Here is a 26628-nt window from a genome sequence, read left to right as displayed (position 1 = left end):
TCACATTCAAAATCCCAACCCTAACCCAACCCCATCCCTAACCCAACCCCATCCCTAACCCTCACATTCAAAATCCCACCCAAACCCTAACATAATCTTTCTTTTCTTCTTTTTTAAAAATACGTATTTCTTTTTTTTTTTTTTCCTCTTCCCTCCAATTCTGTCTTTCAAGGCTTTCAAGTTTGAAGAAGTAGAAATGGGAAGAAAGAATTTTCCAGCATTTTCTTCCTCGAACTTTCTTGATATTGCTTAAATCAAGTGTCATTAAATAAAGAACATTGTTCATTGCTTTAGAATCCAAAGAGTCTCCAAGAGGAACCCCACAGGTAGAGTCTCCAAAATAAAACCAACTTTCCAAGTTCCCATGGTATAACCACATTCCTGTTGAGCCTCCAAGATAGGTATCACATTCCGAGTCATCAAAACAAAACCCCCATTCCGAGTCTCCAAAAATATAACCATCTTTCCAAGTCCCCAAGGTAAAAAAAAACAAAAAAAAAACACCTTTAGAGGCCATTTTTCCCCGCAAAGCGGGGGTTGGCCTTTTTCGGGAACCGTGGTTGTTGTTGTTTTTCGGTCCCCTTTTTGAAGCAATGTTTTACGGCCGGATGCCCTTCCTGACGCCAACCCTTTTTGCCGCCTTTAACGACAAACAGGGAATTACCAGTGAACTGGTACTCAATTAGCGGACCTCGGAAGGATGACAGGCTGAGTCAACCCCCCTGGCGTTAATTCAGCGATCTACTGGGATTCGAACCCAGGATCCTAGGATCCTAAGCCGGCACCCTAGCCGCTACACCAACACCAAGTCCCCAAGGTAGAACCACAATTTTCAGAAATATTGGGGGTTTCCGTGATAAGTCTCACATAGTATAACTGCGGACCATCAGGGAAAACTTCCCTTTCCCAATTTTTTAGGGTTTCTATGATGTGTCTCACATAGTATAACTGCGGACCATCAGGGAGAACTCTCCTTGCCCAATTTTTTAGGGTTTCTATGATGTGTCTCACATAGTATAACTGCGGACCATCAGGGAGAACTCTCCTTGCCCAATTTTTTAGGGTTTCTATGATGTGTCTCACATAGTATAACTGCGGACCATCAGGGAGAACTCTCCTTGCCCAATTTTTTAGGGTTTCTATGATGTGTCTCACATAGTATAACTGCGGACCATCAGGGAGAATTCCCATTTCCCAATTTTCAGAAATTTGTGGGTCTCCAATGTATGACTTGTATTCTGACTCATCAAGGTAGAACTTGTTCAGTGGGTTTTGTTTTGATAACTCACAACAAGTATCATCATGGTAAAACTCTTTTTCAGGATTTTGTGGATCTACAAGGTATAACTCTTTGGCTGGATCATCAAGGTAGAACTCGTTCTGGGGGTCTTGGTTGTTCAAAAAGTCTTCAAACAAAAAAATAACTTCATCCCAAGTTGTGTTAAAAGCAGAATTTTCATTTCGTATCTCAGATACAATTTCCTGTGAAACAAAATAACAATGTATTAATTTAATACAATATTTTTATTTGTATAAATCAAGCTCTATGAATATTAAAATAAACTTTGTTAACTCTTACACGAGTCTCATCTAAAAAAAAAAAAAAAAAAAAAAAAAAAAAAAATTAAATAAATAAATAAATAAATAAACAAACTTACCTCCATTGATAAGAGGTTCGAGTCCAGTTCATCAATCTGAAGGTTGAGGTCTACACAGGTAGTAGGACTCCAAGGAATAGCAAAGTTATCCCATTCCATTTCGGCATAGTAGTCCATTCTCAAGTGAAGCAGAAAGCGTGTTTGAAAAAGCCTGTGTGGTCGGTGCCTTTTATAAGAAGGGCTGGGTGTGTGTCATTTCCTGTGGAAATTCCCTGGGCAAACCTGGGCGTGTCTTAACTGGAAATGATGTGATGGAAATTCCCTGAAAATGATGTAATGTATTACCTGGAAATGATACAATGCTGAAGAGTTTATAAAGTGGGTGGGGCCTAGCAAAAGTGGGCGGAGCCTAGTAAAAAAAGTGGGCGGGCCTATTAAAAATGTGGGCGGCGCTTACCAAAAAGTGGGCGGAGCTTACCAAAAAGTGGGCGGCACTGGAGGCGCTCAGACAATAACATTGAGGGAGGTTTATCATTTTATTTTAGCTCAGTTAAAATATCTTGATAAAGAACCAAACTCAAACATATTTTTTGTTAATGTATTAGACGGTGAGGAGAGTTGTAGGAGAATTAAATTATTTCCCACACATAAACAAATATTTGTAGGGTCGTTGTTTGAGTGGGTCAAAAATGATTCACCAGATGATATTAAGAGTAAAAGGTTAAAAGGTCCATAAGGTCAGAAGGATCACAGGTTCACACAGAAGGACCATTGTTTAAGTGGTCTAATGAATAAGGATAACATGTCAAAAGGTTAGAAGGTTCGTAAAGAACAGGGTGAGAGAAATAGAGGTGTTTAGGGGCAATGAGGGAGGGGAAAAATTAACATGTAAGTCAATGGGAAAATGAGAGTGTCCCAGAAGCAACATATATACACTACTCACATGGTCCGCTCTGGTGGAGGCTCCGGCGGTCGCGTCGGGTTCGGTCGATGGGGCGTCGCGGCGGCCGCTGCCATCAGTGGCGCGGACTCGGTCGGTGGAGGCGCCGGTCGTGGCGCAGGCGTTGCCTCTGTCGGCCCAGGGTCCCAGGCGGCCGCTCCGACCTGTCGCCCGGCCGAGAAAAATTTATCGGCCTCCTTGGCCAGGGCGCGAGGGTCCGTGATGGGCAAATTAGCCAAAGCTAACTGTACCTGCCCGGGTAGCCGCTGGAGGCACAGCTAGCGGAAGAGGAAGTCCGTGCTGTGGTCACCGAGAAGAGCAAGCATGTGGTCCATGCTTTCGGATGGACGGGCCTCGCCCAGCTCCGGGAGGTGCAGTAGCTGTCGTGCGCGTTCGGTCTCCGTGAGTCCAAACGCACCGAGGAGTAGGCCTTTGAGCGCACCGTATTTGTCGGCGTTCGGCGGGTGCTGGAGGAAGCTCAAGACCCGGGCAGCGGAGGAGGCGGTGAGCGCAGAGACCACATGGTGGTAGCGCGTCGTGTCCTTCGTAATCTTTCGCAGGGCAAATTGAGAATCCGCTTGGGCAAACCAAACGGCCGCGTGCGACTCCCAGAAGCCCGGGAGCTTCAAAGCTGCAGCTGACTCCATCGCCGTGTTCTTAGAAAGGGGTCACCAATTGTGGGAACTGTGCTCGCACGATAAAGCCAGACAAAATGGACGACACAGGAACGAAGTTTCACCGAGCTATTTATTTAGCTCAAAACCAAAGAACTCAAAAGCACAATGAATCCGCCCCTCGAACGGGCGGCAATTTATATCGCAAACTGAACACACAAAAGCCACGCCTCTCAGGCGGGGCGGGTATGCAAAATAGGTAAGTCACGCCTCCCGACGTGGCGTGGTATGCAAGGCAAGTGTTCGCCCGAGAAGGGCAAGTCTGGACACGCCCGGGCGAGTCCGGACACGTGACCGCTCGCCCGTTGCGTCATTGGCCGGTGCACGGTAATTGTGTCATGCTTCTTGTAACCGCTACAAAATACTGTAAATAATAATAAATACTATAAATACTGTACTGGTATTTTTACATTCTCTGTGTGATAAGTACTGTACTGTTGTCATCTTCGAAGTGGAATTCAATGCTTTTCGTTGAATATATGTATGCTGGTGAATGTGCTGTTGATCACGTTTCTGAGTTAAGTTTGATGAAGTTCAGGAAGAAGAAGAAGACTTAACACTAACTTTCACCGCTTCCAGAATTGTTTGAATCTGAGTTGTTTGATTATTTGTGTTCAAATACCTGGTAATTGTTTTGTATTTATTTATGTGTATGTGTACTTGTATATAACTGGCATTAATAAAAAAAGGCTTCAGTACTATAGAGTGATTTTTTTTAAATCTCCCCCAAAATCGACATTTTTCTTTAAATATGTAAAAAAAAAAAATCCTTTTTTTTTTGTCTAAACACTCCCAGGCACCCACTGACAAATCCCTGAAAGTTTGACGAAGATCCATTCAGCCATCTCTGAGGAAAATGGCGACACACATACAGACACACAGCCAAACGGCTCTCTTATAGTATAGATCAAAAAAGATCCAAGTGGTGTAAAGCTCTAAACGAAATGGTCAAGGGTCCAAGCTGTCTAATCAGTCTGAAGGGTGCAAGGGGTCTATATCGTGTTAAGGTCTAAGGTGTCGAAAGGGACTTAAGGGGTGTGAGAGCTTAAAGGGTATAAAAGGTCGGAAGGGCGAAGGGATCTCAAGGTGTCTAAGTATTGAAAGGGTCTGAAAGGTAAAAGTGGACTTAAGAATCTTGAGGGTCTTCAGGATCTTGGGGTTTAATGGGTCTTATGGGTCTTACATGTCTTCAGGGTCTTTTGGGACTTTTGGGTCTTCTGGGTCTGGGTCTTCAGTGTATTTTGGGTCTTTGGGATCTTTTGGATATTTTTGGACTTTTGGGTATTTTGACTCTTTTGCATCTTTGGGGTCTTTTTGGGTCTTTGTTGTCTTTTGGGTCTTTACATGTCTTCAGGATATTTTGGGTATTCAGGGTATTTTGGGTCTTCTGGGTCTTCGGGATCTTTTGGGTCTTTGAAGTCTTCATGGTCTTTTGAGTTGTCATTGCCTTTTGGGGTCTTTTGAGGCTTTGGGGTCTTTTGGATCTTTGGAGTCTTCGAGGTCTTTTGCACCCTCTAGGTCTTTAAGGGTTTTTGAGCTAATTTGGGTCTTTTGGGGTATTTTGGGTCTTTGGGGATTTATTTTCTTATTTTATTTATTTATTTATTTATTTATTGCCTTATTTTATTTATTTATTTACTTATTAATTTTCTTTTTTATTAATTTTCTTCTTTTATTTATTTAGGTATTTATTTTCTTATTTATTCATTTATGTTTCTCATTTTATAAATTTATTTATTTTCTTATTTTATTTATTTTCTTATTTTATTTATTTAGGTATTTATTTTCTTATTTATTTATTTATTTATGTTTCTCATTTTATAAATTTATTTATTTTGTTATTTTATTTATTTATTTATTTTCTTTTATTTATTTTATTTATTTATTGATTGATTGATTGATTGCGCTTATGGTTTTTATGGAAATTTTTACGTCGCAGTTTACAGTTATAGATATCAGAATTTTCAAATGCTAGATATTGATTGAGGTTTTGTACACTGCTGCTTTCCTATTCCATCTCCAGGCGCGACATGATGTCATCGCCGGGCACCGGAAGTGTCTCAGCGATGACACGCGCTGAAAGGGAGTACTCCGTTTTTACTCTTTGTTTTCTTTCTTGCTTTCTTGTTTGTTTGTTTGTCCTATGAGCTGAAATTTGACCAAAATAGTGTGAGCACATGCTTTGGCAAAAACTGTATTATTTTCTATTTTTTAATTGATCAATTAATTGATTAATTAATCATTAATCAATTAATTGATTACTTCATTATTACCGATTTATTAAGTACTTATTTATTTTCTTTCTTATCTGGGCAACATCTCAGGCACCTTTTGAGCTAGGAATCTTATATTTGGACACAACAGTGACTTAATAAATATATATTTATATTTTTATATATGAAGGATATTTTTAATTTAATGATTAATCTATTAATCGATTAATTATTTATTAATGAATCCATTAATTTCGGATAAAACACTGGTGGTTTAGGTATACTGTTGGCCAATTGCTGAAGAAATTAACTATTTTACGATTATTATTTATTTATTTTTGCAATTGAATCAATCATTTATTGTACACCACCCCCTCCCAACACCAGGATTTTTTTCAGGAAGTCAGTTTCAGGAAGTTTTCCAGGAATTTTCAGTCAGGAAGGGCTTCTTTTTTTTCTTTTTTTTTAACACCCTCCCAACACCACATGTGGGGTGCTAAAGACACCCTGGTGATGCCACGAGCTGGAGGATGTGCTATTTATTTATTTTGCATGGGTGTGGTGTACTTTGAATGTATCTGTACTTGTTATTCTTCTTCTTTTGGCTCAGGAAAATTTGATGCTCAAGTTCCAAGATCTATCGTTTAATGGATCCCGGGAGTCTTTGGCACGGTGTTGCCAAATGTTTTGCCACATTCAAAACTTGCCATCTGTTTGCTCAACAGTAATGGGCCAATTGTCAAAGGAAAACTATGACGAAAAAAGTAAACAAACTGTGCCCTAAAACTGCAGTTGCTTTTATGGTATCATTGGGAACGAGTACCCAACAGTGCAGTTTCTGATATTTGTACACACTTCTCACAACTCGTAATTCCGTGGCTGTTATGGTCGTGAAGAGCAGGAGAGGTATTGGTCTACGTGCCAGGTTACCTGGAGGGTGGGACACCTGTGCCGCAAGTTCCAACATGTACCGTCCCCATCCCTCATCTGCACACACAGATTACCACCGGCCTTGCAGTCTGGGAGCACCTTGTCGTGGTGATAGCTGCCCGGTGCAGGGCCGGAGTTGCCACTGTCTTTCGGGAATGCAGTTGGCAGAGGATGGAAGCACCTGCATGGGTATGGACGGTTGATTGGCTTCACTGCTTTATTTATTTAATTATTATTTGAGATGAATTAATAGATGAAAGGTGTAATTGTCATGCTTTGGATAAGCAATTCTTGTTCAACAAAAACAAAAAACAAAAAAAACAACATTGAAATGACGTCATAAAGTGTCTGTACTACCAACTGGATTCTGTATTCGTGTTGAGAATTCATTTATATATATATACACTACATGACGAAGTATGTGGACACCCGAATATGGACTATCTCATTCCAAGATCATGGGCATTAATACGGAGTTGGTCCCCCCTTTGCTGCTATAACAGCCTCCACTCTTCTGGGAAGGCTTTCCACTAGACGTAAGAACATTGCTGCAGGGATTTGCTTCCATTCAGCCACAAGAGCATTAATGAGGTCGGGCACTGATGTTGGGCCATAAGGCGTGGCTCGCAGTCGGCGTTCCAGTTCATCCCAAAGGTGGTCAATGGGGTTGAGGTCAGGGCTCTGTGCAGGCCAGTCAAGTTCTTCCACACCGATCTCGACAAACCATTTCTGCATGGACCTCGCTTTGTGCACGGGGGCATTGTCATGCTGAAACAGCAAAGGGCCTTCCCCAAACTGTTGTCACAAAGTTGGAAGCACACAATCGTCTAGAATGTAATAATTGTATGCTGTAGCGTTAAAATTTCTTTTCACTGGAACTAAGGGGCCCAGCACGAACCATGAAAAGCAGCCCCAGACCATTATTCCTTCTCCACCAAACTTTACAGTTGGTACTGTGCATCCGGGCAGGTAGCGTTCTACTGGAATCCGCCAAACCCAGATTCGTCCGTCGGACTGCCAGATGGTGAAGCGTGATTCTTCACTCCAGAGAACGCGTTTCCACTGCCCCAGAGTCCAATGGTGGCGAGCTTTACACCACTCCAGCCGACTCTTGGCATTGCACATGGTGATCTTAGGCTTGTGTGCGGCTGCTAGGCCATGGAAACCCATTTCATGAAGCTCCCGACAAACAGTTGTTGTGCTGAGGTTGCTTCCAGAGGCAGTTTAGAACTTGGTAGTGAGTGCTGTAACCCAGGACAGACGATATTTATGTGCTTCAGCACTTGACGGTTCCGTTTTGTGATCTTGTGTGGCCTACCACTTCGCGGCTGAGCTGTTGTTGCTCCTCTACGTTTCCACTTCACAATATCAGCACTTACAGTTAACCGGGACAGCTCCAGCAGGGCAGAAATTTGACGAACTGACTTGTTGGAAAGGTGGCATCCGATGACGGTGCCTCGTGGAAAGTCACTGAGCTCTTCAGTATGGCCCATTCTACTGCCAATGTTTGTCAATGGAGATTGCATGGCTGTGTGCTCGATTATATATACCTGTCAGCAATGGGTGTGGCTAAACAGCCGAATCCACTAATGACTAATTAGAAGGGGTGTCCACATACTTTTGGTCATGTAGTGTATATATACTGTATATATACTTCAAATTACCCTGAGAAGAGTTTTTACAGGGATCACGTGATGAGAACATGCATGATGAGACATCAGTATAGTTGTACGAAGCAGAGAATGAATAAATTTCCATATAATGTAGGATTTGAACTTGGGAAGTGAACAGGAAGAGGAATATGTTCAAATGGGAATACAAAACAGAGGAACTAACAACAAGCACAGAAATGTTTTTGCATTTGTGATGTTGTATTGCTTTTTGCCACATGGTGGAACCCTTGATCAAGTTCGTGCAAACCAGACATCGGCACAATTTGACAAAGATATGTAATTCACCTGGTTACTTGTATTTGCACAGATGTGGTGTTTATAACACACACACACACACACACACACACACACACACACACACACACACACACACACACACACACACACACACACACACACACACGAACACACACACACACACACACACACACAAACACACACATGAGCACATGCACACATAAACACACGCAGACACATAAACACACACACACACACACACACGCACACACACACACACACACACATGAACACACAGAGACACATGCATGCACATATGCATGAACACACACACACTTACACACACACACTCACACACACACATGAACACACATTCACATGAACACACACACACACACACACACACACACACACACTCATGAACACACATGCACTTGAACAGACACACTCATGAACACGCATGCACTTGAACACACACACACACACACACTTGAACACACACATGAGCACATACACATGCATGAACAGTGTGTGCTGTTGCACTGCTTACCCCAGTATCTGTCGGCCTACATGCTTTACAAGCCTTTATGCTTATGGCATCTCATCGCTTCACCAGAAATTTATCCAAATATCAAAGCAACCTGTGCTAACTAGGCCAAATATATATCATGTGTTCACTAGGCCTAAGTGGCCTGAAAGACAAGTTTCGTTGTTTGTTGGAAGATTATATCAACTACTGTTATGTATTGCATGGGATTAAACCGGAAGGCGGATATAAAGGAGGCGGGGCATACGGCTTGGCAGAGGAAGCTGGGCTTACGCTGGGCGTTTGTGGTTTTCCCGGCTGCGCAATAAACGACCGATGGTGCACTCAAACTGTCTTCCCAGCCTGATACATTACATGGCGACGAGGATCGGATTCTGGTGAGCGCATGCAAAGCAAGCCGAGCTATTGCAGCTCGCTGTTGGCCTAGCAACTCGTTATTTCACAGCATACGCACTTGAGCACCACGTCCTACGGCCGGATTGACGAGTTCAACCCGCGCGAAGGAAGCTGGGAGGCGTACATTGAGCGTCTGCACTATTACTACCAAGCTAACGGCATCGAGGATGATGCCACGAAGAAAGCAATCCTGATGTCGGTATGCGGCAGCGAGACGTTTACTATTCTGAAGAATCTCGCCATGCCCAGGACCACGATGGATTTAACACACGCCGAGCTTGTGGCAGCAATGAAGGAGCACTGCGAACCCTCAGTCATTGTGAGTCGATTCAATTTTTACATGTGTCGCCAAACCTCAACGCAGTCCATTTCGGCATTCGTAGCTCACCTGAAACACCTTGCCCAGCATTGCCAGTTTGGTGCTACATTCGACGACATGCTAAGGGACTTGCTCGTAGTGGGAGTGGAGAAAGATCGGATTCGCCGGCGCCTACTTGCTGAACGGACTCTGACATTTTCCAGTGCAAAGGACATTGCTATCGCAATGGAGTGTGCAGACAAAAATGCTGCAGATATTGCACGCTCCATCACTTACCAGCCTCATGCTGACCTGTCATCTGTCAACCGGGTGGGACAACATCCGACCAGAAAATCCAACGCCAAAACACCTGGAAACTGCTTGGCAGCTGGTGCTCTTAAATGTTTCTACTGCAATGGGGAGCATTCTCCCACTACGTGCCATTTCAAGAATGCTGCTTGCAACTACTGCCACAAGGTGGGTCATATCGCCTCTGCGTGCTTGTCTCGAAAACGGAGGGCAAGGAGAGAGGAATGCAAAACCCACCTCCTTGACTCAGAGCCTAACCAAGAAGATGTGACTGATGGAGACAGCCCTAGCCACAGAGTTCAGTCGTATGACCTTCTCCACACAAAGTCTGGCAGACAGTCTACTCCAATACTGGTTATAGTAGATATAGATGGACGGAATGTGGAAATGGATCTCGCGAATGTGGAAATTCCAAGATCTTGCGAGATCACGGCGAGGTCACGTCTTTTCGAAGCTGTTCCATGTGCTCACGCTTTCGAAGCTAAGTGATATTTCTCAATTGTGTTTTTGTCGAGACTGTATCTATCTTTCGGTGTATGTACCTATAGCGTATCCTTTGGAAAATTTTCGGTGCTAATTTTTCGTACATGTATACACAATCGTCGGTTAATGCGTATCGAGTATTCTGCGGCCTAGTACTCGTAGGCTTGGCTACCGTACCGTCTCCGACCTTGTGGTTTTGTTTTTCTCTCAGCGATTCGTCGAATGCGCTGAAATTATTTTCGTTCTCTGTTTCGTCCCAGTCGTTCACCCCATACCTCCTTGTTTAATATCTCTACTCACAAAAAAAAAAAAAAACCCAAAAAATATTTCCTTCCCAGGTCTTATTCGTTTATTTGTTGTTCTTTTTGTTCGTTCGTTCTTCGTTCGCGATCACGCGATCACAAATGTATAATCTCTCCCCTGAACAACTATTTTCTCTCATATATTATAACACCCTTTTCTTCTTTTCCTACAAAAGGATGCTTTCGTCTTGCTCACCAAATCTATTCATTCCCAAAAATATATATAATACCATCTCTTACAGTTCTTCCTTTCTACATTCCCTAAACTATCCAGAACTCCACCCCTCCTCCAGTGTCCTCAAACGTATTTTTGACTCGAAGGTCTCAAACTCATTTTGCAAAAAATGTTCGTTTCCCATGAATCGTACACTTTTCAAAATCCAATCTCACCCCTCCCCTCCAAATCCTCCCCATCACCCATCCCTTTCAAATCTCCCCCCTTGCCTCTTCCCTCCCCTCCCTCCTAAACTCCCCCCACACCCCTCCCCTCCGAGACTCTCCCTCGCTCCTCCCCTCCTAGACTCCCCTCTCACCCCTCCTCCTCAAAGCATCCTCCCTGCTTCTTCCCCCTTCCAACTTTCACCTTCATCTCCCCCAACCTTCTGCCTCGCTCTTCCCCCTCCTCAAATAACACCTCACTGTGCCTCACCCAATCTCCATCAAACCTTTTGTCCGCCCCATTCTTCCCTTTCTCCAAGCTATTCTGAAATCTCTGACACACCTTCAACAGCTCTCCCTACCTCTTCCTCCTCTTCCACATCTTACCCTACCCCTCCCCCCCCCCCCCCGTTCTGGACCTGATGCTCCCCCTTCCTCTTCATTAACGGTATGGACCTCAAACATCCGGGGCCTTCGCTCAAACTTGACTGACCTCTCCATACAGGTTGCTTCTGACAAACCAGATGTGATCTGCTTAACAGAAACTTTCCTCCTTCATGATGTCTCTGATGCCTTGGTATCTCTCCCAGGTTACTCCCTCCTCCGGTATGATAGACCTGAGCCTCGTCCTGGAGGTGGGGTTGCTATCTTTATAAAAAACTCTCTTCCTCACTCGCCCTCCACTGCCCTCTCTCCACCTCACCCCCAGGAATACCTTTGGCTACGGCTTCCCCTTCGCTCCCACCTTTTGTTCATATGTGTGTTGTACCGTCCACCAAACAGCGATGACTCCATCTACATCTCACTGTCTGATAATATGGACCAACTTCTATCTACCCATCCCAACTCTCTCTTCCTCATATGTGGTGATTTCAATTGTCACCATGCCAGTTGGCTGGGTGTGGGTACCTCTCTCACCAGCCATGGCTCTTCAGCAAAGGACTTCTGCGACTCACTGGGACTGACACAATCTGTCAATTTCCCGACCCGGATCTCAGTCAACGGAGCATCTTCTCTTCTGGATTTGGTTATGACAAACTTCCCTGAAAATGTCTGCTGCTCTTCTTCTGCTCCAATCGGCTCATCTGATCATGTGCTTGTCAAAGTGGACATCTCTCTGACCATTCTCAGAGAGCCTCCTCAGCGTCGACGAGTCTGGCATTTCACTCAGGCCAACTGGCACGGTCTTCAAGCAGCCATCAATCATCTGGACTGGTCTCCCATCTCTACCGCCTCTGACATCAACTCATCCTGGGAATTCTTTCAAAGTAAATTGCTCTCTCTCATGCACAGATTTATCCCATCTCGTCTTCAGTTGTTATACCCTTCCTCCCGTCCATGGTACACGGAATCTTGTGGTGAGGCTGTTGCCCTGAAACAACTTGCTTTCGTCTCCTGGAAAGCAAATCCAACGGAAGGAAATCTCATTTCCTTTCACAAAGCCCGAAACAAGTGTGTGTCCACCCTCAGGAGAGCCAGGAAACAATATCTCACCGTTCTCAAGACCGAACTCTCTTATCTGTCTCCCTCTTCCAAATCCTGGTGGCGTCTGGTCAAATCTGTTTCTGGTGTTTGTTCCCCCTCCATCCACTCCCTCACCTCAAACGGCTTAACGGCTGACTCCGCACGTGAAAAAGCTGAATGCCTCAACTCTGTGTTTGCCTCTAAATCTTGTGTCCCAAACCCATCCCTCTCTGTACCCACCGTACCCAGTCATACGCAGCTGCTCCTGGACTCTGTGTCCTTTCCTCCTGACAAGGTGGAAAAGTTTCTGTCAACCCTCGACTCTGATTCTGCAACTGGTCCTGACGGCATCAGCCCACGGGTCCTAAAATCATGTTCTTCTGCTCTTTCACTCCCTCTTTCTGTTCTCTTCACCCTATCTTTTGCTCAAGGTCATCTGTTATCTGCTTCTGCTTGGAAATCAGCCAACATCACCGCTTTGCACAAAAAAGGTTCAAAAACAGATCCCAGCAACTACAGACCAATCAGCCTTCTCCCAATTATCAGCAAAGTCATGGAATCCATCATTGCTTCAGATATGAAATCTTTCCTCTTCTCCAATGGCTTGATCTCTGATCATCAATTTGGTTTCAGACCTGGTCACTCTACTCTGGACATGCTGCTTCTGCTTTCTCAACAATGGATGGAGGTCCTCAACGCCAAACAGGAAATTAGAGCCGTCTCCCTTGACATTTCACGTGCCTTCGATACGGTCTGGCACCCTGCTCTGCTCACCAAACTCTCCTCCTTTGGTATCCATGGAAATCTCCACGCATGGCTGGCGGACTTCCTCTCTGGTCGTAGTCAACGTGTGGCCCTGAATGGGTTTCTCTCATCTCCTCTTCCTGTTCAGGCTGGAGTTCCCCAAGGTAGTGTTCTGGGCCCTGTGCTTTTTCTGCTCTTCATCAATGATCTCTCTGACTCTCTTGAAAATCCTCTCTATCTCTTTGCTGACGACTCTACTCTCTGTCGCTCCATTCCTCATCCCTCAGATCGGCAGTCTGCAGCCTCCTCACTCTCTGCAGACCTGGACAAAATCACAGACTGGGCAAACAAATGGAACATGTCTTTCAATCCTGATAAATCTCACACTCTTACGATGTCTCTCCGAAAAGACCGACTGGAAAACCCTCCCATCCACTTTCTGAACAATCCTCTCCAAGAAGTTCTGTCACTCAAGCTTTTGGGTCTCACTATTTGCCATGATCTTTCCTGGGAAAACCACATTTCAAATCTGGCCGCCAAAGCCAGTCGCCGACTGGGCATTCTCCGTCGTGCGAAGTCCTTCCTTGGCACACCTGAGCTCCTCACCACATACAAGGCTTTCATCCGCAGCTCTATGGAATACTGCTCTCCCCTCTGGTCTGGTGCTCCTGCCTCACACCTTGCCCGTCTGCACGCTGTTGAAACCAAAGCGTTCAGAATCATTGGAATCTCCCGCGATGAAGCTAACTCCAAGGGCCTTTCACTCACTCACCGCAGGCAGGTTGGTGGTCTTTCCGTCTTCTACCAACTCCTCTCTGGCCTTGCCCCCCCAGCCCTCTCTGGGCTCTGTCCCCCAAATATTCCTACAGGTCGCACAAGATCTGCCTGCAACCCTCTTATGGTTAAACTGCCAAAATCAAGACTTTCTGCTCACCTTCACTCCTTCATGCCTCTTTTCTCCCGCCTCTGGAACAAACTCCCTCACTCTCTTCAATCCCACTGCACCCTCCAGGTCTTTAAAACAGCTGTTCACCACCATCTCTTATCCTCCCCCATCCAAAACCTTGATCTTTTCTACCCCTGCTAATTTCGGTCCCCTTGTGTTTTATACCTCTCCCCCCCCCACCCTCCCCCTCCCACGCCTCCTGCCCCCAAGCCCTCTCCCTCCTACACTTCTCTCTGCTCTCAAATGTTGTGGTTGTGTGCTTCCCCTTCTCTCCCCATCTTGTCTTCCGCTCCCTCTTTTTGTGTGTTTTGTTTGTCTGGTTGATTTGTTTGTGAAATAAATGTTAGCTCTTTCACGAGCCTCGATTCAGTATACAAAAAAAAAAAAAAAAAAAAAAAAAAAATGGAGATAGACACGGGTGCTGCCGTCTCACTCATGAGCGAAGCTGCTTTCCGTAACTTGTGGGGGAATTGTGAACAACCCAGCCTCCATTTGTCCCCGATCCAACTCACCACGTATCCTGGTGAGTCAATACAAGCCCGCGTGTCATGTGATGTCACAGTAACCTACGGAAACAACACTCACCAATTACAACTCTTGGTCGTCCCTGGGGATGGACCCACACTTCTCGGGCGAAACTGGCTCGATGTTGTCAAACTCAATTGGGAACACATCCACCAACTACAGGCTTCCAAGCCAGCAACTGTACTGCAGCACCTCCTCGGGAGATACCCGGACACCTTCAAGGATGAACTCGGGACATTGAAGGGCTTCACTGCCAAGCTCAACATTGAGAAAGATGTGAAGCCAATTTTCTGCAAAGCACAGCCCGTCCCTCTCGCATTGCAAGAAAAAGTTAGTGCGGAATTAGCCAGACTGGAAAAGTTAGGTATCATTGAGTCAGTTCAGTACTCAAAGTGGGCTGCTCCAGTTGTTCCTGTTGTGAAGGCAGACAGGTCGATACGCCTTTGTGGGGATTACAAAATGTCAATCAACAAATGTTCCACCTTGGACAAATATCCCATACCAAGGATCGATGACTTATATGCAAAACTGGGCGGAGGACAGTCCTTTACCAAGCTCGACATGAGATCGACCTACCTACAAGTAGTTCTGGATGAGGATTCCAAAGGATATCTCACCATCAACACGCATCGGGGGCTCTACAGATACAACCGCCTGAGTTTTGGTGTCAAATCGGTGCCAGGAATCTACCAACGCTGTATGGACAGCCTGTTCGCTGCTGAACCACACGTTGTTGTTTACCAAGACGACATCCTAGTCACTGCCCGCTCAGAGCTTCATCGTCTGGACAACCTCAAACCTGTGCTACGTATTATTTCCGACTCTGGACTACGCCTGCAGAGAGACAAGTGCGAGTTAATGGTTCCGTCGGTGACCTATTTGGGCCATCGTATCGATGCCGAAGGCTTACATCCCACAGAAGAGAAGATCAGAGCAATCAAAGACGCCCCTGCTCCGACAAACATTACTGAACTCAAGGCTTACATTGGCATGCTGCAGTACTACAGCAGGTATATCCCAAACATTGCTACCATGCTGGGCCCACTGTATTGCCTGTTAAAAAAAGGCATCAGCTGGAAATGGGACATTCGGGAGTCAGCAGCCTTCCAGAAGTCAAAAGACATGCTGCGGTCTTCAAATGTGCTAGTTCACTACGACCCAGACAAAGACATGGTCCTGTTGTGTGATGCGAGTCAGTACGGTGTTGGTGCTGTTCTGTCACACATCATGCCAGATCGCACAGAGAGACCAATAGCATTCGCATCTCGATCACTGTCTCTTGCTGAGAAGAACTACAGTCAGTTGGACAAAGAAGGACTCGGCATTGTATTTGGAGTTAAGAAGTTTCACCAGTACGTTTTCGGTCGGCATTTCACGATTTACACGGACCACAAGCCACTGATTAGTTTGTTTGGTCCATCAAAGGCTACCTCAGAGGTCTTACCACCTCGGATCATACGCTGGTCACTTTCACTCTTGGCTTATGATTACGATATTACGTACAGACCTGGCTCCACAATTTCAAATGCAGACGCCATGAGTCGGAGTCGCCTACCACTTCCGGACACAGTGTTTGACCCCCCTGTACCTGGCAGCGTGATATCTCTGATGGACTTTTTGAATGACAACCCAATTGATGCCAACCAGATACGGACCTACACCAGGCGTGACCCACTTCTTTCCAAGGTCATTTGTGTTACTGGGCATGGGTGGGGCCTTCTATGCGATGCTGACCCTGAATTGAAGGTCAGGCAAAATGAACTAAGTGTCGAGAATGGCTGCTTGCTGTGGGGATGCCGAGTAGTCATTCCCCCAAACTTGCGCACAAAGATTTTGGACCAGCTTCACGATTGTCATCCAGCCATTGTAAGAATGAAATCGCTGGCACGGAACTATGTCTGGTGGCCTCACCTCGACTCTGACATCGAACAGTGTGTGAAACATTGTTATCCATGCCAAAGCAGTCAAAACGCCCCTGCTAAGGCACCATTACACCCCTGGGAATGGCTCACTGAACCATGGCAGAGGATTCAGCTTGACGATGCTGGACCCATCGAAGGCCGTATGATCCTTGTTGACGCTCACACTAAATGGATCGACGCCTATGTAACACATACAGCAACCTCACACGCTACCATAGAGAGGCTGCACCAGTGTTTTGCCACTCATTGTTTGCCACGCTTGATAGTCACTGACAATGGAACCTGTTTCTCAAGTTCTGAATTCACTGAATTCACCCGCCTGAATGGTATAATTCACAAGTTTGTGAGCCCACACCATCAAGCTTCAAATGGACTATGAAAGCTCTGAGTTTTGTCAAGTCTGGTCTAAGTAAGATACCTGGCGGAAGCCTTCAGACCAGACTATCACGTGTGCTTTTCACTCACTACATCACTCCCCACACAACGACAGTGGTGACACCAGCTGAGCTGCTGATGAAACGACGTTTGCGTACACGACTGGATTGTCTAAGACCAGACGTGGTGTCGGTTGTGCATCAAAATCAGTGGAAACAGAGACTTCACCATGACAAACATGCTGTACAGCGCTCTATAAAGGCCGGGGACCCGGTGTTTGTGAGAAAATTTGGTCGCGGAATGGTTTGGTTACCAGGGCGGGTTCACAAAAATGAGGGACCGTTGTCCTACGTTATCAAACTAGAGGACAATCGAGTCGTCCGGAGGCACCTTGATCATGTCCGGTATCGGTCCTGTGATCCTGTCATTTTCACAAATGATATCTCGCCACTTCCTGAACCTGTGAACAGCGACATTGTTGCCGCAGATAGTACTGCACCACTCCCTGAGGCTGAACCCCATAACGCTGTTGCAGCACCACCAGTGGAGCCGTGTGGCGGCTTTGCACCACTCCCTGAGGCTGAACCCCATAACGCTGTTGCAGCACCACCAGTGGAGCCGTGTGGTGGCTTTGCACCCCGACGATCATCCAGAGTTCGAAAGGCGCCTACGCTTTAGAAGCCTTTATGCTTATGGCATCTCATCGCTTCACCAGAAAATTATCCAAATATCAAAGCAACCTGTGTTAACTAGGCCAAATATATATCATGTGTTCACTAGGCCTAAGTGGCCTGAAAGACAAGTTTCTTTGTTTATTGGAAGATTATATCAACTACAGTGATTTTTTATTTCAGTTAATTTGAATTGAGGGTTTATTTAGCTGTGTTAATGACTCAAAAAGCTAGTTTTGAGGCAGATAACATTGGCTCTTTTTCATCCAAGAGACTGAAGATGTATAACCAAGTTGATGTTTCTTCAGCACAGTATTCCCTCCATTGAAGCACTCCTTGTTTGCACTGCCAGAGAATATCGAGCATTTTTAGCCCCGTTTCGACTTAGTCCGATACGGGGGTTTATGGATTTGTCTCGTCCATCCGTCCATGCATGCGTGTGTGCATGCGTCCGCAACCATATATCAGAAATGTATGGACCAATTTTGTTCATACTTTGTACAAAGACAATACGTGATAGTATACATATGCACACCATTTTGTTTTGCGATACAATCAAAGATGGCCAACCGGCGGCCATTTCATTTGTAAAAAAAACAACTGATATTGACCACGTCATCAACCATTTCTCGGACATGCATTTACCGATGTTGTTCAAACTTGAATGAATGGGCGCACAGATATTGAATGATGGCTTACAAAGTACATCATTACAATGCACGTAGTTCTTTTCAAGATCAGATCCAAGATGGCCGACGTGGCCATTTTGTTACTTAAACATGTCCCCAACAATTTCTTGAACATGCATTGTGAGATTTTGTTCAAACTTGGCACAAGCTCTTTCCTGACAAACTCTTTCAAACTCTTTCAATCCTGACAAATCTCACACTCTTACGATGTCTCTCCGAAAAGACCGACTGGACAACCCTCCCATCTACTTTCTGAATAATCCTCTCCAAGAAGTTCTGTCACTCAAGCTTTTGGGTCTCACTATCTGCCATGATCTTTCCTGGGAAAACCACATTTCCAAGCTGGCCTCCAAAGCCAGTCGCCGACTGGGCATCCTCCGTCGTGCGAAGTCCTTCCTCGGCACACCTGAGCTCCTCACCACATACAAGGCTTTCATCCGCAGCTCAATGGAGTACTGCTCTCCCCTCTGGGCTGGTGCTCCTGCCTCACACCTAGCTCGTCTTCACGCTGTTGAAACCAAAGCATTCAGAATCATTGGAATCTCCCGCGATGACGCTATCTCCGAGGGCCTTTCACTTAATCACCGCAGGCAGGTTGGTGGTCTTTCCGTCTTCTACCGACTCCTCTCCGGCCTTGCTCCCCCAGCTCTCTCTGGGCTCTGTCCCCCAAATATTCCTGCAGGTCGCACAAGATCTGCCTGCAACCCTCTTATGGTTAAACTGCCAAAATCAAGACTCTCTGCTCACCTTCACTCCTTCATTCCTCTTTTCTCCCGCCTCTGGAACAAACTCCCTCACTCTCTTCAATCCCACTCCTCCCTCCAGGTCTTTAAAACGGCTGTTCACCACCATCTCTTATCTTCCCCAATCCAAAACCTTGATCTTTTCTACCCCCGCTAATTTCACCCCAAATCCACTTTTTTGAGGTGACTTTTGACTTCTTTCCTGGAAGTCCTTGGTGTCCTTGCGTTTTATACCTATCCTGCCTCCCCCCAGGCCCTCTCCCTCCAGAAACATCTCCCGATGTCTCTGCTCTCAAATGTTGTGTTTGTGTGCTTCCTCCCCTTCTTTCCCCATCTTGTCGACCGCTCCCCTTTTTATATACTTTGTTTGCTTGTTTGTTTGATTTGTTTGTTTGATAAATGTTAGCTCTTTCAGGAGCCTCGACTCTGTATTCAAAAAAAAAAAAAAAAAAAAAAAAAGCGCAGCACATGGCGGCATACACGTGCACCTCACTTTATTTTATGATTGATCAAAGATGGCCGACTGGTAGACTTGTGGCCATTTTAGTTGTAAAAAACCTGATATTGATCACGTCCTCAACCATTTCTCGAATATGTATTTACCGATCTTGTTTAAATTTGGCACACATATAATGAATGATGGGTTACATATGCACGCTATTTTTTTGGGGATCAAATCCAATATGGCCGACTGGCACCCATTTTGTTACTCTCCCCATCCATTTCTCGGACAAGTATCGTCCGATTTTGTTCAAGCTTGGCACAAAGACAATACATGAGATTATGCACGTGCAGAATATTTTGTTTTGTAATCCGACCAAAGATGGCCAACTGACAGCCTTTAACTCAATACAGCAAAATTACTAACGGGTGCTGTGACATTTTATGTCCTTTTCTTCTTGTATATTGTATTTTCGACTCCACCAAAGGTCAGAATTCAAACTACAAAATTTGCTATCCCAACCACCCTTATAATGTTGGAGGTGTTTAGGCCTAAACATGCACAGATAATTTTTTTTTTTGGTCTGTGCACCCTTATTGAACTAAGAAGAAAGGTTCCTGTTGCCAACAGATATTAACGAATGTGAAAATGGTATTGGGAACTGTGCTGACATCTGCATCAATATGCACGGCTCATTCCGCTGTGAATGTGAGCATGGTAGGGTGCTTGCCATGGATGGGCGCACATGTGTCGGTGAGTAGACTTGCAGCAGTGCAGCTGCGATATATACACCGAATTTCCAAAATGATTGTGACAGTAAATTAATATGCAGCTTTTGACTGATTCCGAACTTTATTTCGTTTGTCATCGGTTAACGCTTTGCTCACACTTTCTCCTATAAATGGGTGTGTGTGTGTGTGTGTGTGTGCGTGGGTGAGGCATACTTTTTGTGTCTATTAATTACATACATCTATTAATTAATTACGTACTATTGAAATGTACCTTTTAAGTCTTTGGACTGATGAGACCGCTTCAACCTTTGAAGACCCTTTAAGATCCTTAAGACCCCAAAGAACCCTAAACACCCAGAGGACCCAAAAGTACCCAAGGACCCAAAAGACCCAGATAGCCCAAAAGTCCCCGAGGACACAAAATATCCTGAGAGCTCAAAAAACCCAGAAGGTCCAAAAGTCCCCGAGCACCCAAAAGACCCCCCCCCCCCTCCCGAGTCCGGCAGGCTGGTATGTTACAAGGCGATGAAAATCAATGAAAATTTGGTACAACGGACCAAAGGCACACTAGTTCCACTAAATTTTTGCTGGAATCTGGCGTCATATTGTGCCATTTCTCCTTTCGAGCAAATGGAAGTTTATTTGTCATTTGTGATGTGTTGATTGGCCTTAGGGCATGACGAGGTGTTCCTGGAGGTATTTGATTGGGTTAAAGTTTGGGATCCAGGCCGACCAATGTGGATTTGCCAACATCGTTGTCCTCAAAGCATTTGCTCATAGTAACGCCGATGTGTCATGCCAATAGATGTAAGAGGACTTTTTTTTTTATTCAATAGGTATCTAATAACCTTTGCTGCTATGTAATCTTCAATGCAAGTTAATTTGTGAGAGCATATTTAATTGCAGGCACAGGCTTGACATTTCATCCACAAATTGGCCTTCATCAGGGGACTGCAGGTCGTAAATGAAAGTAAGCGCGCGTAGCGCTTGGAGATCGAAGACCAATAACTGAGTATTTTTTGATGTAATTGAAAGATATGGCTTTCAAAGCGGATATGACTCATCTGCACAGACAGTTATAAATTGGAATGCTCCCTTCTGTCCATACAAGTATCACATTTAATCTAGTCGATTCGTTTCTCATTGTGATTGAGCTACGTTGTTGTCCCATATTGAGGGGTGAAGCATGTTCACAGTGAGGGTGTGTTATTAACGCATTGTGCGTCTGTCTTTCCCTTGTTGAATTGAATACCAACGAGTAAAAGTGTATTTTTGATCATCTGTGCAGTAAAGGTGTGGCACCTTATTTCAGATTATGTTACATACCAATGAAGATCACGAGAAAATCAAGATCGGGGGAATAATCAAGAGATACCATTGGAGATTACGAGAGATTTTTTAATCGTGTGAATAATCAAGAGATACCATTGGAGATTATGAGAGATTTTTTAATCGTGTGAATAATCAAGAGATACCATTGGAGATTATGAGAGATTTTTTAATCGTGCGAATAATCAAGAGATACCATTGGAGATTACGAGAGATTTTTTAATCGTGTGAATAATCAAGAGATACCATTGGAGATTATGAGAGATTTTTTAATCGTGCGAATAATCAAGAGATACCATTGGAGATTACGAGAGATTTTTTAATCGTGTGAATAATCAAGAGATACCATTGGAGATTACGAGAGATTTTTTAATCGTGTGAATAATCAAGAGATACCATTGGAGATTATGATGAGAGATTTTTAATCGTGTGAATAATCAAGAGATACCATTGGAGATTATGATGAGAGATTTTTAATCGTGTGAATAATCAAGAGATACCATTGGAGATTATGATGAGAGATTTTTAATCGTGTGAATAATCAAGAGATACCATTGGAGATTATGATGAGAGATTTTTAATCGTGTGAATAATCAAGAGATACCATTGGAGATTATGATGAGAGATTTTTAATCGTGTGAATAATCAAGAGATACCATTGGAAATTATGATGAGAGATTTTTAATCGTGTGAATAATCAAGAGATACCATTGGAGATTATGATGAGAGATTTTTAATCGTGTGAATAATCAAGAGATACCATTGGAGATTATGATGAGAGATTTTTAATCGTGTGAACAATCCAGAGATACAATTGGAGATTATGATGAGAGATTTTTAATCGTGTGAATAATCAAGAGATACAATTGGAGATTATGATGAGAGATTTTTAATCGTGTGAATAATCAAGAGATACCATTGGAGATTATGATGAGATTTTTAATCGTGTGAATAATCAAGAGATACCATTGGAGATTATGATGAGAGATTTTTAATCGTGTGAATAATCAAGAGATACCATTGGAGATTATGATGAGAGATTTTTAATCGTGTGAATAATCAAGAGATACCATTGGAGATTATGGGAGATATAAAATTGAATGAAGATTCGGTGACTAATAAAGAGATATTGGAGATTATGAGAGATTTTACATCATGTGAATAATCAGGAGATACCATTGTAGATTTTGGAAGATTTAAAATCTTATTAATATCTGGTGAATAATCATGAGATACTATTGGGGATTATGGGAGAATTTAAATCACAGGTCGATTGGGTGGATAATCATGAGATACCATTGGAGATTATGGGAGGTATCAAATCCTACGAAGATCATGTGAATAATCATGAGAAACCAATATTTTTTGCAGATTATGGGAGATTTAAAATCGTTAGAATATTGTATGAATAACCACCGTTTAGAGGCCATTTTCCCCCGCAAAGCGGGGGTTGGCCTTTTCGGGGACCGTGGTTGTTGTTGTTTTTTTTGGTCCCATTTTTGAAGCAATGTTTTACGGCCGGATGCCCTTCCTGCCGCCAACCCTGTTTGTCGCCTTTTACGACAAACAGGGAATTACCAGTGAACTGGTCCTCAATTTGCCAACCTCAGAAGGATGACAGGCTGAGTCAACCCCCCTGGCGTTAATTCAGCGATCGACCGGGATTCGAACCCAGGATCCTTGGATCCTAAGCTGGCATCCTAGCCGCTAGCCCAACACCAGGGATAATCACGAGATATCATCAGAGATTATGGGAGATTTAATATCATGTGAAGATTGTATGAACAATCAGGAGATACCATTTTAGATTATGGTAGATTAAAAATTGTGTGAATAATCACGAGATACCATTGGAGATTATGGGAGATTTAAAATTGAATGGAGGTCGAGTGAATAATCATAATACCATTGGAGATTATGAGAGATATAAAATCGTATGAAGATCGAGTAAATAATCATGAGATACCATCAGAGATAATGGGAGATTTAAAATTGAATGAATAATCATGAGATACCATTGGAGATTATGAGAGATATAAAATCGTATGAAGATCGAGTAAATAATCATGAGATACCATCAGAGATAATGGGAGATTTAAAATTGAATGAATAATCATGAGATACCATTGGAGATTATGAGAGATATAAAATCGTATGAAGATCGAGTAAATAATCATGAGATACCATCAGAGATAATGGGAGATTTAAAATTGAATGAATAATCATGAGATACCATTGGAGATTATGAGAGATATAAAATCATATGAAGATCAAGTAAATAATCATGAGATACCATCAGAGATAATGGGAGATTTAAAATTGAATGAATAATCATGAGATACCATTGGAGATTATGAGAGATATAAAATCGTATGAAGATCGAGTAAATAATCATGAGATACCATCAGAGATAATGGGAGATTTAAGATTGAATGAATAATCATGAGATACCATTGGAGATTATGAGAGATATAAAATCGTATGAAGATCGAGTAAATAATCATGAGATACCATCAGAGATAATAGGAGATTTAAAATTGAATGAATAATCATGAGATACCATTGGAGATTATGAGAGATATAAAATCGTATGAAGATCAAGTAAATAATCACGAGATGCCATCAGAGATTATGGGAGATATAAAATCGTTTGACGATCGAGTGAATAATCATGAGATAGCATCGTAGATTATGGGAGATATAAAAGTGTATGAAGATCGAGTGAATAATCACGAGATATCATCGGAGATTATGGAATAGTTAAAATGTCTGAAGATTATGTGAATAATGTTGAGGTATCATCGGAGATTATGGGAGATATAAAAGCATATGAAGATCGAGAGAATAATCATGAGATAGCATTGTAGATTATGAAATATGTAAAACATATGAAGATCAAGTGAATAATCACAATATATGATCAGAGATTATGGAATATTTAAAACATATGAAGATCTAGAGAATAATCATGAGATATCATCGGAGATTATGAGAGATATAAAATCATATGAAGATCGAGAGAATAATCATGAGATATCAGAGATTATGGAATATAAATTTAAAAAATGAAGATCGAGTGAATAATCAAGAGATATCATCAGAGATTATGGAATATTTAAACCATATGAAGATCGAGTGAATAATCATGAAATATAATCATAGATTATGGGAGATATAAAAGTGTATGAAGACCAAGACAATAATCATGATATATCATCATAGATTATGGGAGATATACAAGTGTATGAAGATCGAGTGAATAATCACGAGATATCAGAGATTATGGAATATTTAAAACGTATTAAGATCGAGTGAATAATCGTGAGATATCATCGGAGGTTATGGGAGATATAAAATCATATCAAGATCTAGAGAATAATCATGAGATATCATCAGAGATTATGGAATATTTAAAACATATAGAGAGCAAGTGAATAATCAGGAGATATCAGAGATTATGGAATATTTGAAACATATGAAGATTGAGTGAATAATCATGTGATATCATCGGAGATTATGGGAGATATAAAATCGTATGAAGATCAAGTGAGCAATCAAGAGATATCATCGGAGATTATGGAATAGTTAAAATGTCTGAAGATTATGTGAATAATCATGAGATATCATCGGAGATTATGAGAGATATAAAATCATATGAATATCGAGAGAATAATCAGGAGATATCAGAGATTATGGAATATTTAAAACATATGAAGATCGAGTGAATAATCATGAGATATCATCGGAGATTATGGAATATTTAAAACATATGAAGATCGAATAAATAATCATGAGATATCATCGGATATTATGGGAGATATAAAATCATATGAAGATCTAGAGAATAATCATGAGATATCATCAGAGTTTATGGAATATTTAAAACATATGGAGAGCGAGTGAATAATCACGAGATATCATCGGATATTATGGGAGATATAAAATCATATGAAGATCTAGAGAATAATCATGAGATATCATCAGAGTTTATGGAATATTTAAAACATATAGAGAGCGAGTGAATAATCACGAGATATCATCAGAGTTTATGGAATATTTAAAACATATGGAGAGCGAGTGAATAATCACGAGATATCATCGGAGATGATCGAATAGTTAAAATGTATGAAGAACGAGTGAATAATCATGTAACATCATCGGAGATTATGGAATATTTAAAATGTATGAAGATCGAGTGAATAATCCTGTGATATCAGAGATTATCTAATATTTAAAACGTATGAATATCGAGTGAATATTCGTGTGATATCATCGGAGATTATGGAATATTTAAAACGTGTGAAGATTGGTTGAATAATCACATGTTTGTTTGTGATTAGGGGTAGACTACGGATTTTTATGTTAAGAAAATAGGCCTTTTATGTTTTGAAAAGCGGAAATTTTTTTTTTTTATGTGAAAAAATCCCGAAATATTTTTTTCCCCCGTTTTATTCATTTTTTATTATTACCAAGTTTTTCAGAAATCAGTCAAAAAAAGAAAAAAAATGGTAAGCTTTTTTCTGCACAACATTAAGCACTCTGGGCTAGTAAACAGGTAAAAAATGACGTTCAGGTACCTTTATTGCAACCGCATTGTTTGATAAGTAGAGGACTAGAATAAATTGACAAGACCCTTTTAGGAACGGTTAAAGTAGGTGTTTGAAATCATTATCTTGGTAATGTTCTCCTTGGTGAGGCGGTGTCGGCAGTCGGTGAGGACGTTTCTGTAGACGGAGACCTTTCCACGTCGACGCTGACAATGGGGCAGTACCTCAAGAGGGGGATGTCGGCAAGCTTGACTCCAGCCGGCACACCAACCTCAGATCCGTGCTTATCTCCATCCAGGATCAAAGCCACTGTCCTCAGCACACCAATGTTGGGATTGCGCTGCAGCACCACCTTGAACTTGGTGAGCAGGATCTCCTTACGGCAGCCTCGGATCTTTTCGAGCTCCTCCTTGGCCTGATCAAGGAGCTGGAAGGCCTTGGCCAGCTCCATGCCGGCCTCCTCCAGCACCTTAAGGATCTTTGGGATGAACGACACGTGGGCATTTAAGAAGACCAAACTGA

General features: G+C 42.9%; 1 protein-coding gene across 2 annotated transcripts in view; it reads left to right on the top strand.

Moving 5' to 3' along the window:
• The window catches only part of OIT3 (oncoprotein induced transcript 3), a 198614-nt gene that overhangs the window by 47942 nt on the left and 124044 nt on the right, over nt 1-26628 (top strand). For both annotated transcript variants that reach the window (XM_068125476.2, XM_068125477.2), the window contains exons 3-4: nt 6425-6544; nt 20130-20252. In XM_068125476.2, coding sequence (XP_067981577.2) covers nt 6425-6544; nt 20130-20252 — 243 coding nt within the window. The remainder of the gene's footprint in view (nt 1-6424; nt 6545-20129; nt 20253-26628) is intronic.

This window comes from Myxine glutinosa, chromosome 8 (genome assembly GCF_964187855.1).
Source record: "Myxine glutinosa chromosome 8, kmMyxGlut1.1, whole genome shotgun sequence".
NCBI lineage: Eukaryota > Metazoa > Chordata > Myxini > Myxiniformes > Myxinidae > Myxine > Myxine glutinosa.
Note: the sequence above shows the minus strand (reverse complement) of the source record. Positions and strands in the feature narration are given on the sequence as shown.